At 41.6% G+C, this 12,656-nt stretch overlaps 3 protein-coding genes across 3 annotated transcripts; 1 reads left to right on the forward strand and 2 right to left on the reverse strand.

The window, feature by feature from the left end:
* Window positions 1-1,045: 1,045 nt before the first annotated feature.
* Window positions 1,046-5,317, reverse strand: LOC123509930 (DAN domain family member 5-like). Its single transcript, XM_045264557.1, has 3 exons — window positions 5,059-5,317; window positions 4,300-4,449; window positions 1,046-3,843 (listed from the first exon to the last, which is right to left on the reverse strand). Exons 2-3 carry the CDS (start codon window positions 4,433-4,435, stop codon window positions 3,674-3,676), a joined length of 306 nt encoding a protein of 101 aa, XP_045120492.1. The 5' UTR covers window positions 4,436-4,449; window positions 5,059-5,317; the 3' UTR covers window positions 1,046-3,673.
* On the reverse strand, window positions 5,192-8,711 carry LOC123509929. The gene is made up of 4 exons (XM_045264556.1): window positions 8,602-8,711; window positions 7,554-7,704; window positions 5,618-5,738; window positions 5,192-5,333 (listed from the first exon to the last, which is right to left on the reverse strand). Exons 2-4 carry the CDS (start codon window positions 7,698-7,700, stop codon window positions 5,215-5,217), a joined length of 387 nt encoding a protein of 128 aa, XP_045120491.1. The 5' UTR covers window positions 7,701-7,704; window positions 8,602-8,711; the 3' UTR covers window positions 5,192-5,214.
* On the forward strand, window positions 7,684-8,507 carry LOC123509466 (extensin-2-like). Its single transcript, XM_045263755.1, has 2 exons — window positions 7,684-7,733; window positions 8,057-8,507. The coding sequence occupies exons 1-2, from the start codon at window positions 7,684-7,686 to the stop codon at window positions 8,505-8,507; spliced, it is 501 nt and encodes a 166-aa protein (XP_045119690.1).
* Window positions 8,712-12,656: the final 3,945 nt, after the last annotated feature.

The raw sequence follows: 12,656 nt of genomic DNA on the forward strand, positions 1-12,656 counted from the left end.
CATAAGTTTCTGAAGCTGTATAGAATCACCAAATAGTAAGCAGAATCAATATGAAAACGTGTCATGCTACTGAAGAGGTTAAGACACCAATGCAAGGAACCAACAAACAATGCCTGGAAAATATTACTAAAAAAATGAAAAAAAATAAACGTGACTGAAAAAATGACTTAATAGAAAGGGAAAGAAAAATTACGAGTATACAAGAGGAAGAATTATATATGATTATAACCACGATAATTACTTGCACGTGTAATTAGTATGCTGTGGTTGTAATCTTCTGTTGTGATATAAAATTGTCTAATCCTGATAAATGGTTCCCTCAGTGTGCAGACAGACAGACAGACAGACAGGTGAACACATATATATAGCTATAGAAAGGTGCAAAAGGATAGGGTTTGGGAAGAGAGAGAGAGAGAGAGAGAGAGAGAGAGAGAGAGAGAGAGAGAGAGAGAGAGAGAGAGAGAGAGAGAGAGAGAGAGAGAGAGAGAGAGAGAGAGAGAGATTAAAGCAAAAAATAGAAATTGACACTAAAACTGATCTGATAAAAAAGAAAATAATGACGTCAAACATATTATTCCTCTCTCTCTCTCTCTCTCTCTCTCTCTCTCTCTCTCTCTCTCTCTCTCTCTCTCTCTCTCTCTCTCTCTCTCTCTCTCTCTCTGTCTTTTTCTTCTCTCTCTCTTCTCTTTTTTTTGTCTTTGTCTTTTCTTTTTATTTTCTCTCTCTCTCTCTCTCTCTCTCTCTCTCTCTCTCTCTCTCTCTCTCTCTCTCTCTCTCTCTCTCTCTCTCTCTCTCTCTCTCTCTCTCTCTCTCTCTCTCTCTCTCTCTCTCTCCGGGGCTGGACTGCGCTCTCTATTGACCGTCAGCGCCACTAACACCTTTCACTTACGTCAGCTGTGTGGATTGCGTCACTCCTCTGCGTCATGCGGCCTCTTCTACACGCCTCGAGAGAGAGAGAGAGAGAGAGAGAGAGAGAGAGATGGACAGCAGTATGTTTTTTTCCCCTCTTTTTTTTCCAACAGGTGTAAAAATTAAAAAGGAAAAACAGTCTGGTGGTATAGTCTGATTATTATTATTATTATTATTCATCTCGTGCGTCATATTATAACAAGTTTTTCCACCCTGGTAGTGTTAAGCTCTTATTTTGTACTGTTATCTAGCGGGAGAGATTAAAACATTGCACTATACAGACCAGCACAGATAGGTAGGCATATTAAGCGTAGTATATGATTAAACCCTTCAGTACTATGATGAGTTTCCATATTCATTCTGCTTACTATTTGGTGATTTTATACAGCTTCAGAAACTTATATGGATTAGAATAGTGAAGACTGTTGCCATTAATCTTCTGACCTTCATAGACCCTTCCTAATGTCAATAAAATGGTCTAATCGTACACAAATCTCAAGGTAAAAATGTGTCCCAGTACTGAAGGGATTAAATTGTGGATCACTCACTCGTATGCATTGATTCAAACATTCAAGAGTAAATGATGATAACAAAACGCAGCAGAAAGCAAACCCACAAGCAAACACACAGCTATTCACAGGTAAAGAAACAGGTGCTGAGACGGAGAAACAGGTGAGTGAACTGACAGATGAATGTTTAGAGTTGTGAGGCGGTAAACAGTAAAACAGATAAACAGATTACAGTATTAAAAAAAAAAAGGGACGTTTAGTTAGTATGAGAGGTAGAAGAATAGAGATTAGTCACAGGTAATGACACAGGTGATTTACTGAGGCCAGACGGTGCACAGTAAATAGACGAAAAAAAAAATAATCGTTTAGTCAGCGTGAAAGGTAAAAATTTTCAGATATTCAAGAAAGATTAGAAAATAAGTGAATACTGCAAGGCGAAGAGTAAAGATAGAAAGACAGTTAAGAAAATCAGCCTAGGAAAATCAAATAATGAAAAGAAATAAAGAAATTACAGTAAGACGATGATTTTGGACAGATAAACACAAAGATAATAAGGAACGAAAGAAGAAAACACAAGGAAGAGAAGGATGTAAGACAATGTGTGCAGGCTGGGCAGGTGCAATACAAAAAAGATAATAAGAAGGAAAAGGAGAAAAAAAACATATGAAGAAAGAAATGTAAGAGGAAGATTGTGACTAAGTTATCGAAGAAGGATCTTTCTGTGTGTCCTCGAGCCAAGGATGGGAAGAGAGGAGGGAGGGAGGGAGGGAGGGAAGGAGAGGGAGGGAGAGGGAAGAGGAAAAGAGATTAAGCAAGGTGAAGGTGAGGAAAGAAGACGATGAAATGGACGCCACTCAAGACAAGGTGGAGAGTGACGAGTGGAAACGTGTGTGTGTGTGTGTGTGTGTGTGTGTGTGTGTGTGTGTGTGTGTGTGTGTGTGTGTGTGTGTGGATGAGATGTACTGATGAGAAATGAATTGAAAAACTATGTGGTGGAATTAAAGCTGCTCTTACAAATATATGTCAAGAGTGTTGCTTGAAATGTCTAAGGGAAGGTGTGTGGTAATGTGTGTGTGTGTGTGTGTGTGTACTGGAGCAGAGTGAGTAGCTATGATGAATATACAAAAAATTATCATGTTCCTTATGTTGTTGGTGGTGATGGTGGCGGTAGTGGTGGTGGTGATAGTGGTGGTGGTTTTGTTGTTGTTGTTGTTGTTGTTGTTGTTGTTGTTGTTGTTGTGGAGGCACACGTGCTTTTCTCTGCTTCACTGGCACACACTTCAGTTTGCAACACTGTCGGATGCTATTGTTCCCTTTGGTCCTCCTCGGAAATTGTATAATGATAATAAGTAAGGTAGTGATAATAACAATAACCTTTGGTCCGGCTATTTATACACCAGACTGGCCGGCTGAGACGCGCCATCCACACACACACACACACACACACACACACACACACACACACACACACACACACACACACGACCATACCAACAATAATAATAATGATAATAGCAATAATAATAATGATAATAATAATACTGATAGTAAAGCTGATAATGATGATGAGAATAAGAATATGAATGATAAGAAGAGAAGGAAAGAGAAATTGTAATAGTAGTAGCAATAGTAGTAGCAGCAGCAGAGATAACACTAGGAAAGCAATGTCCCTAATAAGCGAAACACACACACACACACACACACACACACACACACACACACACACGGGGCAGGAGAGCGTGGCGGAAGAGAGGGCTTCGCTGGCACTTCTCTCTGATCATCTGAAGCTAATGAGTGCCGTGGAGGGGGAAGGGTGCCAGTGCCAGTGGTGCCGCGAGCCGATGACGTAGTGGCCCTTGATGCTGCAGAGGTCAAGGGTCAATCGCTCCCTCCACAGCATCAGTGACCCCCGCCGCCCACTGTCCATCTCCCTTCCTCCCACCGCACTTGCCTCTTCTTCCCCTGGTCACGTGTTTCCCTCTGCTCAGGCCCTCTTTAAGTGGCACCCGAATGACGTCACTAGCAGGTGTGTGTGTGTGTGTGTGTGTCTGTGTACCTTGACGGCGTAATGCAGTCAGTCACCACACAAAAACAAAACGGAACCAGAGACTAGGTAGGCTACACAGGCAGGCCAGTCTCCAGTCCTTCACACTAGTATTAACCTGGCGCTGCTTTACTTAGCGTTACGTTATATACAGCGTTGTCTTGGGGAGCACAGGAGGGTTTGGCTGTGTTCCGTGTTCCTCATCAGTTCCTCAACGTGACGCTGGACGACACTTGGTACACTGACACTCCACCACGTTCTTGAAGTTCTTCTCGAAGGTGAATCCATCGTCACACACCAATGGGATGCGAAGAGTCTCCATTCGGGAAGGTTGGCAGCTCTTGCATTCGTGGCCTTGACTCCACATACCCTCCTTCCGTGCTGGAATATCGGGAACCACAGATAAAGACGAGAAATGCGATTATCAGTAAAGTACATGTTTAGTTAATTGTATTGATGGATTTGATGCGGTTTAAATAATGAGTAAGGACATTAAATTACGGTGTATGTAAGTTGATGAGATGTCTTGTTAATTGTTTTTAAGAATGTGCAATGGTACGGAGTGTAGGTAGTTAAAAATGAACAAAAAGAAAAATTAAGAAACAAACAACACACTGACGAAGATAAAACAAAAAATTGAGATAAATAAAAATAAAACTAGAAAAAGAGACACATTTCACTTACCAAAGAAGATGAAGAGAAAAACAAGAGTAATAACAACACCCTTACTAACAAAGGTAAAAAAAAATAGAAATAAATAAAACTTGAGAAAGACACATTTTACTTACCAAGAAGAAGATGAAGAGGAAATAAAAAGAGTAAAAACAACACACTTACTGACAAAGGTGCGTGTGTTACAGAAGCCGAGGCAGTAGCGGATGGGGGAGGTGATGGGGTAGCGGTTGGCACAGTGGCCGTGGTTGTAGGTGGTCATATAGAACATCCCGATCGTGGCGTGGTTGTCTGTCACCATCACGGAACACTCGCCTGTCCAACCAACAAGCAAAGTTAGGCATGTATTCTGAAACCCTTTGCCCTCTCACCATCACTGCTTTCCAAAGGCTCCAGTTGAAGATACTCGTGGTTTTAAGGGTTTTTATGGTTTTGGTGATTGATTGGCAAGATTCCCAGCTTATTAAAAGGAGGAACTGTCTTGAAAATTGTCGTAGTGAGAGGAGGAGGCTTTTCTGATTACGGAAGTTAGGTAAGTTATTGACGAGAGAGAGAGAGTAGTAGTAGTAGTACTTTCTATGTTATCAACTTATATGTAGTTTATCTTCAATCATTATGGAAGTTGTCGGTAGGAGTTATTGACGAGGTAGAGAGAGAGAGAGAGAGAGAGAGAGAGAGAGAGTAGTACTTTCTATGTTATCAACTTATATGTAGTTTATCTTCAATCATTATGCTTATTTTTACTTAGATCCAAAGTTTCTGAAAAGTGTATTCATATCTGAACCATCTGATCTGTACATTTGTTTTTTCTTTCCTTTCACCATCGTCTTTGAATCTATTACTGTCATCTTTTATCAATTTAGACACCATTCATTTACCTTACAGATACACATCAACTGCTTTGTATCTGAAGGTGCAACTCGCCTTTCTTTGGTCCTGTGCTGTCCTCATCCTCCTCTTCCTCCTCTTCCCGCCTCTTTGGCCTCCTTGCTGTTTCCAGTTTTGTCACCTCTTGTTCCTGCTCGATTTGGTCAGTTGCCTCCGTCCTTCCTTCCTTCTCATCATCCCTGGGGTTTTCTGTCACGTTGTCTCTGTCATTATCCTCTTCAATGTCATTTTGTGCTGTGGTGACTTCCTCCCTGCTGCGTTCCTCCTCTCTCTGCGCTCCCTCTTCCCAGACGGGCCATGCTCAGCGGTGCCTGTGTAAAATACATTAGTTAGGCTTAAAGAATTATGCGTTTTCTTAAATGGAAGTTGGTAGGTAAATTGAAGGGACACTAAATTATTTGTCGTTATGAAGAAGAAATCATAAAAAGATAAACCACAGCAAGAGAGAGAGTCAGACAGGCAGACAGACAGACAGATAGATAGACAGACCGACAGACAGACAGACACATAGAGACATCAGACATCAGAGAGAGAGAGAGAGAGAGAGAGATGAGAGAGATGAGGTAAAGGATATACGCAAAATTCTCTATCCTACCTTTGGGGTGTGGGGGAGGCAGCCAGGGGGCCTGTGGGGGGCCGGGAGGCTGCAATAGGGCCAAGATAGTATCCACCTTCTCCTCTAAGCTGGCCAGCGACGCGTTCACCTGCTGCGCCGACTGGAGAGAGAGAGAGAGAGAGAGAGAGAGAGAGAGAGAGAGAGAGATGTTATTACTTTTTTCTTTACTTTTATTTCATTTCTAGTAATTTTTCTTTGTGACATCTTTTATTGCCGGTAAGTTTACAGAATCAATGGAAATATTATGAGTTTCTTTTTCGTTTTATTTCACTTGTGCTTTACTCATACTCTTTTAATTGTTGTTGTTGTTGTTGTTTGATTTATCTATCTCTTGTTTTTTATGTATTTTTCTCTCATTTCCTTATCATGAAAACACACACTACTACTACTACTACTACTACTACTACTACTACTACTACTACTACTACTACTACATTAACCACGAAACTAACACTAACGCTGCTGCCATGTCCAAAAAACTTGATGGGCTTCTGAAAAATGCACGGCAGGGCGTCGGAACACTTGTCTGGCTTGTGTCTATAATGGGCGTCTTATCCTCGCGCTGGCTGAATGGAGTGACGATGGCAGGAAGGGAAGACTGTCAACAAGGCCATGGAGGGTTTAAGTTTAAGCTTTTGACTGTTATTTGGTACCATTTCCTTAACCGCTTCAGTACAGGGACGCATTTTTACCATGAGTTTTTATAGGATTAGACGATTTTATTTACATTAGGGAAGGTCTATGGGGGTCAGAAGATTAATAGCCGGAATCTTCACTATTTTAATACCCCACATTGGTTTCTGAAGCTGTATAAAATCACTGAATAGTAAGCAAAATGACTATGAAAACGCGTCATGGTACTGAAAGGGTTAAATTAATCACTTTGAGGCGTGTTTACTTACTCTACAGCCACTTACAATCTTTAAACTACGTAGAAATTGCGAAATATGCCATTTTTTTATCCCCTGCTTCTCTGTTAATGTTTGTAAAGATTGGGAACTTAAAGTGGCGTGCTCTCACAATGGCACGTGTATGTAGAGTTGCTTGGTGCCTGAGGGAGATGGCGAGAGATATGTTGTGGTGTAACTTTTAACCATCCACACAGCTGACTCAAGACTTTAGATAACAGTGCCCCGTAAGACCCGTTTGAACACTCGCATAGCTTAGAGACTTTGTATGGAATCCTCTTAGATAACTCAAGGTCGAATGCGGTTTGTGTTACACTTTCTTAGGCATGGCTTGTATTCAGAAATGCTTTGCTCCCTCACCACAATTGATTTTCGGATACCACAGAGATGATTAGCCATGGTTCTCAAGACTGTTTCCTTTGTTAATGATGTGGAAATTTTTTTAATCTATTACTTTAACCATAAAAACACTATTAATCCTGTTTTCATATTCATTCTGCTTACTATTTGGTGATTTTATAAAGCTTCAGAAACTTATGTGGGGATTAAAATAGTGAAGACTCTGGCCTGTAATCTTCTGACCTCCATAGACCCTTTCTAATGTAAATAAAACCGTCTAATCACACCCAAAACTCAAGGTATAAAAATAAAAGTCTCAATACTGAAGGAGTTAAGAGCCCGGTTGGCAAAGTGACGTGATGAAATCGAGACAAAGGAAGCCGTTCTGGATAACTAAAGGATTGCGTGGTGTGCGTCACTACAACTAAGCTCCGTATTCAGAAACGCTTGACTCTCTCACCACGACTATTTTCCAAGGCTACAAGGATGATTAGCGAGATTTTCAAGAGTGTTTCTCCACTTAATGATGCAGAAATCTTGTCACTCTGCCTTTAGAACCATAAAAAAAAACACCTTGAAAAACTCTTGTAAATTTAAAGAAAGCCTTTTGAAATAGTGGAGGTGAACCATAAAAGTGATTGAGATTACGAGCTTTATTAACTCTTTACCTGAAGTGTGGCGTTGGCGATGTTCTGTTTGTCCTCCGGCTTGAGGTTGCAGGAATAGGAGCCCCACGCCCTCACTTGCACCGCCAAGCACGCCACCACCACCACCACCATCGCCACCATCTTGCTCGCCATGTTCACGCCCTGCATCAACCTGTGCCAGCCAGGGAGAGACAGTCAGCGGTGTGTGGGTGACGGGAAGGCTGCCCCGCTGACTGACTGCAAACTACACACTCAAAGAGAAAGTTAACCCCTTCAGTACCATGACGCGTTTCCATATTCGTTCTGTTTACTATTTTGATGATTTTATACACCTTCAGAAACTTATGTGGCGGTTTAGAATAATGAAGACTGTGGCCATTAATCTTCTGGACTCCATAGACTCTTCGTAATGTCAATAAAATGGTCCAATCGTACACAAATCTCGAGGTGAAAATGCTTCCTAGTATTGAAGGGGTTAAGGAAGTGTGACAAGAAGTTATCCTAGTTCTTAATAACTTATGAAGTCTCACCACCACTCCACACCAGTTTATAAAGCCTCCAACACCATTCCACACACGTTTAAAGATCCCAGTACCACTCCACACCAATTTCAAAGCATCAGCACCACTCCACATCAGTTACAAAGCCTCAGCGCCACTCTACACCAGTTATAAATCCTCACCACCACTCCACATCAGATTTGAGCCTCCAGCACCACTCCACATCAGTTATAAAGCCTCAGCACCACTCCACATCAGATTTGAGCCTCCAGCACCACTCCACATCAGTTATAAAGCCTCAGCACCACTCCACATCAGATTTGAGCCTCCAGCACCACTCCACATCAGTTATAAAGCCTCAGCACCACTCCACATCAGATTTGAGCCTCCAGCACCTCTCCACATCAATTATAAAGCCTCAGCACTACTCCACATCAGTTATGAAAGCCTCAGCACCACTCCACACCAGATTTAAGGCCCCAGTACCAATCCACACCAACATAAAGCCCTCACCAGCACTCCACACTTTTTTTTTTTTTTTTTTAAGCCCCCAGTCGGCTATCACTCACGCTGTGCCGCTGTAGTAAGACAAGGGTCCTCAGTTGCTCAGCTCGCCGTGACTGGACCAGCTCTGGCCACTCGCTACGGCTTCCAGTGTTAAGTAAAGGCCTCTCTCCCCACCTCCCCTGCCATTCCCCTCCTCCCTTCATTTGCTCGAAGGAGGAAGGGCGCTATGTGGCTGCCCTGACTCATACACTGAAGGGGCGCGGATGGGGGGGCAAGAACAGACAGATAAGATGTTGGATGGTGAATAAATTGGTAGTATAGACCAGCGATTCCCAAACTTTCTCAGTGCGTGACCCCTTTCACCTGTACCAAACCTATCATGACCCCCACATTTTATAAGCCTTCTAAAAACCTACTAATGTTTTCAATGGCACAGATACATTCTAGATATTAATCACAGCAGAGAGGGCAATATGAATTATTTATTCATCTTTATCAATATCTATTAATGTCTATTGATAATGATTGATTTAATAATATATTCTAATGAGAAGGGTATACCTGATTTTATGCTACAAGCAAATCAATACACGGGTCTGTGTGGCTCAAGGCCCATTGCATGTCTGCTTTAGCGTTCAACCTGATTCGAGCCTTTAATTTGATCAGCAGGTGAGTCGAGAAACCACTTTCACAGAGGTTAAGTGGATGAGAAAGGAATGAAAACCTTCAGGGCAAGCTTAATGTAGTACGTACAGTTGGATCTTCCATGACCCCCGAAAAGACTCACGATCCCTTTGGTGGCCATGAGCCGCAGTTTGCCAACCACTGATACAGACAGACCGGCAGAATACAGAAATGTACTTTGAAGGCAAACAAATAGATAAGTACAGACAGACAGATTGACGGACTTAAGACAAGACATTAAGTAGCTAGAGAAAAAATAACTGAAGAAGTACGCAGAGAGAGAGAGAGAGAGAGAGAGAGGGAGGGGGGTAGATATACAAACATACTATACGGAAAAAAAAAGACGTAGAAAGGGAAAGTTTGATAAATAGAATAGAAAAACAAACAGCCAGACAGACAGACAGGCGGAAACACGTGACAAAACCTCACATGTTCTTCGTGATATAAGTAATCCATTTTTTTCCCCCGCGAGCAAATAGGATTAATGTGTGTGTGTGTGTGTGTGTGTGTGTGTGTGTGTGTGTGTGTGTGTGTGTGTGTGTGTGTGTGTGTGTGTGTGTGTGTGTGTGTGTGTGTGTGTGAGTGTGTGTGTGTGAGTGTTTGCTCGGTCTAACATATTTTCCTGCCATGAATAGTTCCTTAAAGAGAGAGAGAGAGAGAGAGAGAGAGAGTTTGAGGAGGGTATACTCTGGAACTCTCTGCCGCTTCTGTAATTCCACCTATATAGTACTTACCGAAACTCATTGAAGAGGGAGATTTTAAGACATTTATCCCATTATTATGGATAACTCTTTTGACACAGTTCGGAGACTGGCACCTGAGTGGGCCTTTAAACTCTTCAGTACCATGACACGTTTTCATAATTATTCTACTTACTACTAGGTACTTTTATACAGCTTCAGAAACTTATGTGAGGATTGAAATAGTGATGACTTTGGCTATTAATCTTCTGACCTCCATAGACCCTTCCTAATGTCAATAAAATCGTCTAATCACATCCAAAACTCAAGGTAAAAATGCGGCTCAGCACTGAAGGAGTTAATAGTAGTCTCTTGTTACCTATGGCCGGATTTTCCCCCCTTACATAAATAGAAACAGTAATAAAGATAATGATGATAATAATGATAATAATAATTCGCTGAGACAGGAGCCAGGAAGCCCTCAGGTGAATGTGCAAAGTAAGACGATAGCGCCACGTGACTGGAAGAGGCGTGGGTGTGTTAAGAAGGGTGTGTGTGGGAAGGGGGCGTGATTAGATGTGACCCCTTGACCTGACTCGACGCCCACACAGCCTGACTCACATACGGATGGAGGTGATTATGACAGTATGTGATGTGTCTGGTGTTGCCCTTCGTCTTTGGTGGTGACTGGACTATGTGGTCTCTCTCTCTCTCTCTCTCTCTCTCTCTCTCTCTCTCTCTCTCTCTCTCTCTCTCTCTCTCTCTCTCTCTCTCTCGCTTGCTCTCTCGCTTGTTTGGTGTTGCCCTTCGTCTTTGGTGATGACTGCACTTTGTGGTGTATGTTGCTCTCTCTCTCTCTCTCTCTCTCTCTCTCTCTCTCTCTCTCTCTCTCTCTCTCTAGTGTTTTTATTTTCTGGCTGTCCTCTTCCTTTATTATTATTATTGTTGTTGTTGTTGTTATTATTGCTGTTTATTATTGTTGTTGTTATTATTAATGCTTGGAGATGCACGATACACATTTAACTATTGTTGTTAGCTACCAGACATGAGGAATAAGTAAGAGAAAGGATAAATGATAAGTAAAGTAAAAATAAAAAAGAAAATTATTTACCTGTAATAAAATAGAGAACATATAAATAAGAGTAAAAATAAGAAAAAAGTGAAGTGGTTTACCTGTAACATAATAGAAAACACAAGGATAAGATGAAATGCAACAGAATAAAGAAAAAAAATAACAATTCCTTTTTATAATATATCACCATCCGTATTGTTCCCTGTTGCGTTAATTCTTGTTGCAGTCTCAAGTTCCTCGCATTCTAAACAAGACATTGGTAAGAATTGTGTCAGTTGATAGTCCGTTTTCTTTTTCACCAGCCTGTGTGATCCATTGCCCAACTGCTTCCCCGCTCCCCTCTACCCGCTCCTTCTCTCCACTACCAGTCACCACCACCCAGCACCTACCTAATCCCTTCCCAGCCTGCCTCCACATCCACGCCAACACCATGCGACACGTGGCGACACACACACACACACACACACACACACTTGCTTCTCTCGGGGGTGGATTAGTAGGAACATAAATAAACAAATAAACTCTTTAAGTAGCTTCCATGGTCAGCTAAGAATACAGTAGAGAGAGAGAGAGAGAGAGAGAGAACTACATGATAAATTAGGCTCCATAACATACGAAAACCCACGTGTTTGCTCTCTCTCTCTCTCTCTCTCTCTCTCTCTCTCTCTCTCTCTCTCTGTGTGTGTGTGTTTATTGTAGTTTATCTGACGTGTATAAATTTTGCCTTCGAAAGAATCTGTCCACGATGTTCTTTCTCTTAACATAGAATCCTAGGTAATATCTGATGTATTAGCTGAAACAAATCACAACATAGACAAGTTCTATAAAGCCTGTAATAGGTTTAGAGGGCTGCAACATGTATCAGAAAGAATTACTATAAAGCGGTCACACACACACACACACACACACACACAAACACCACTTCTATATGGCTGCCTCGAGGCTCCTGAAAGTGAGAGACAAACAGGATTAACAGTCAGTGTCCCCATGTGAGCGTCATCCTTAGAGGTGACATTCCTCCTTGATTAAAGGTGAAAATAAGCCGTAGCGGAAGTCTTGTTGAGTGGGTGCATTATGGTTTGCCTCTAGTCATAACCTGTTCCTTTTCCTGTCGCTGGATTTGGCGTCGTTCGCCACCTACATTTTGTGCCTGGCGCTTCCTCATCGTCTGCACGAGCGCTAGTGTTACGTACGTACATCTGTCCGCCTGGCACAGGGAAGGGGAGGGAAGGCCGCGAGCCATCCCATCGCCCCATGGTGGTCTACACTTGCTGCTAAGTATAACACATGCTACGGTACTAAAGTACTAATTTTATAATAATAAATATACACATGTACCGTCATTATTAAATACTCTTTTCAACCAGAATATTTGTTAATGATATATAATGTTGTTCGGCAGTACTATAAACAATTTCATATGTTGATGCACAAGAGTACAAAGCATTCATTGTCTCCAGTAGAATGTAGTTCACTATACAGTATTACAGGCACGTTATCAACAGTTATAATTTATCATATAAAATACACATTTATTAATTAGAAAAACATGACCATAGATCATGATAAGAATATCGCATCGTGTCATGATGCGCACATTTGTGAATGTGTATCCAGTTTTCCTCAATATATCAACTTATGCATATTTGCCAACAATTACTTTGAAAATTATTACTTAGAA

Source organism: Portunus trituberculatus, chromosome 27, assembly GCF_017591435.1.
Source record: "Portunus trituberculatus isolate SZX2019 chromosome 27, ASM1759143v1, whole genome shotgun sequence".
Lineage (NCBI taxonomy): Eukaryota > Metazoa > Arthropoda > Malacostraca > Decapoda > Portunidae > Portunus > Portunus trituberculatus.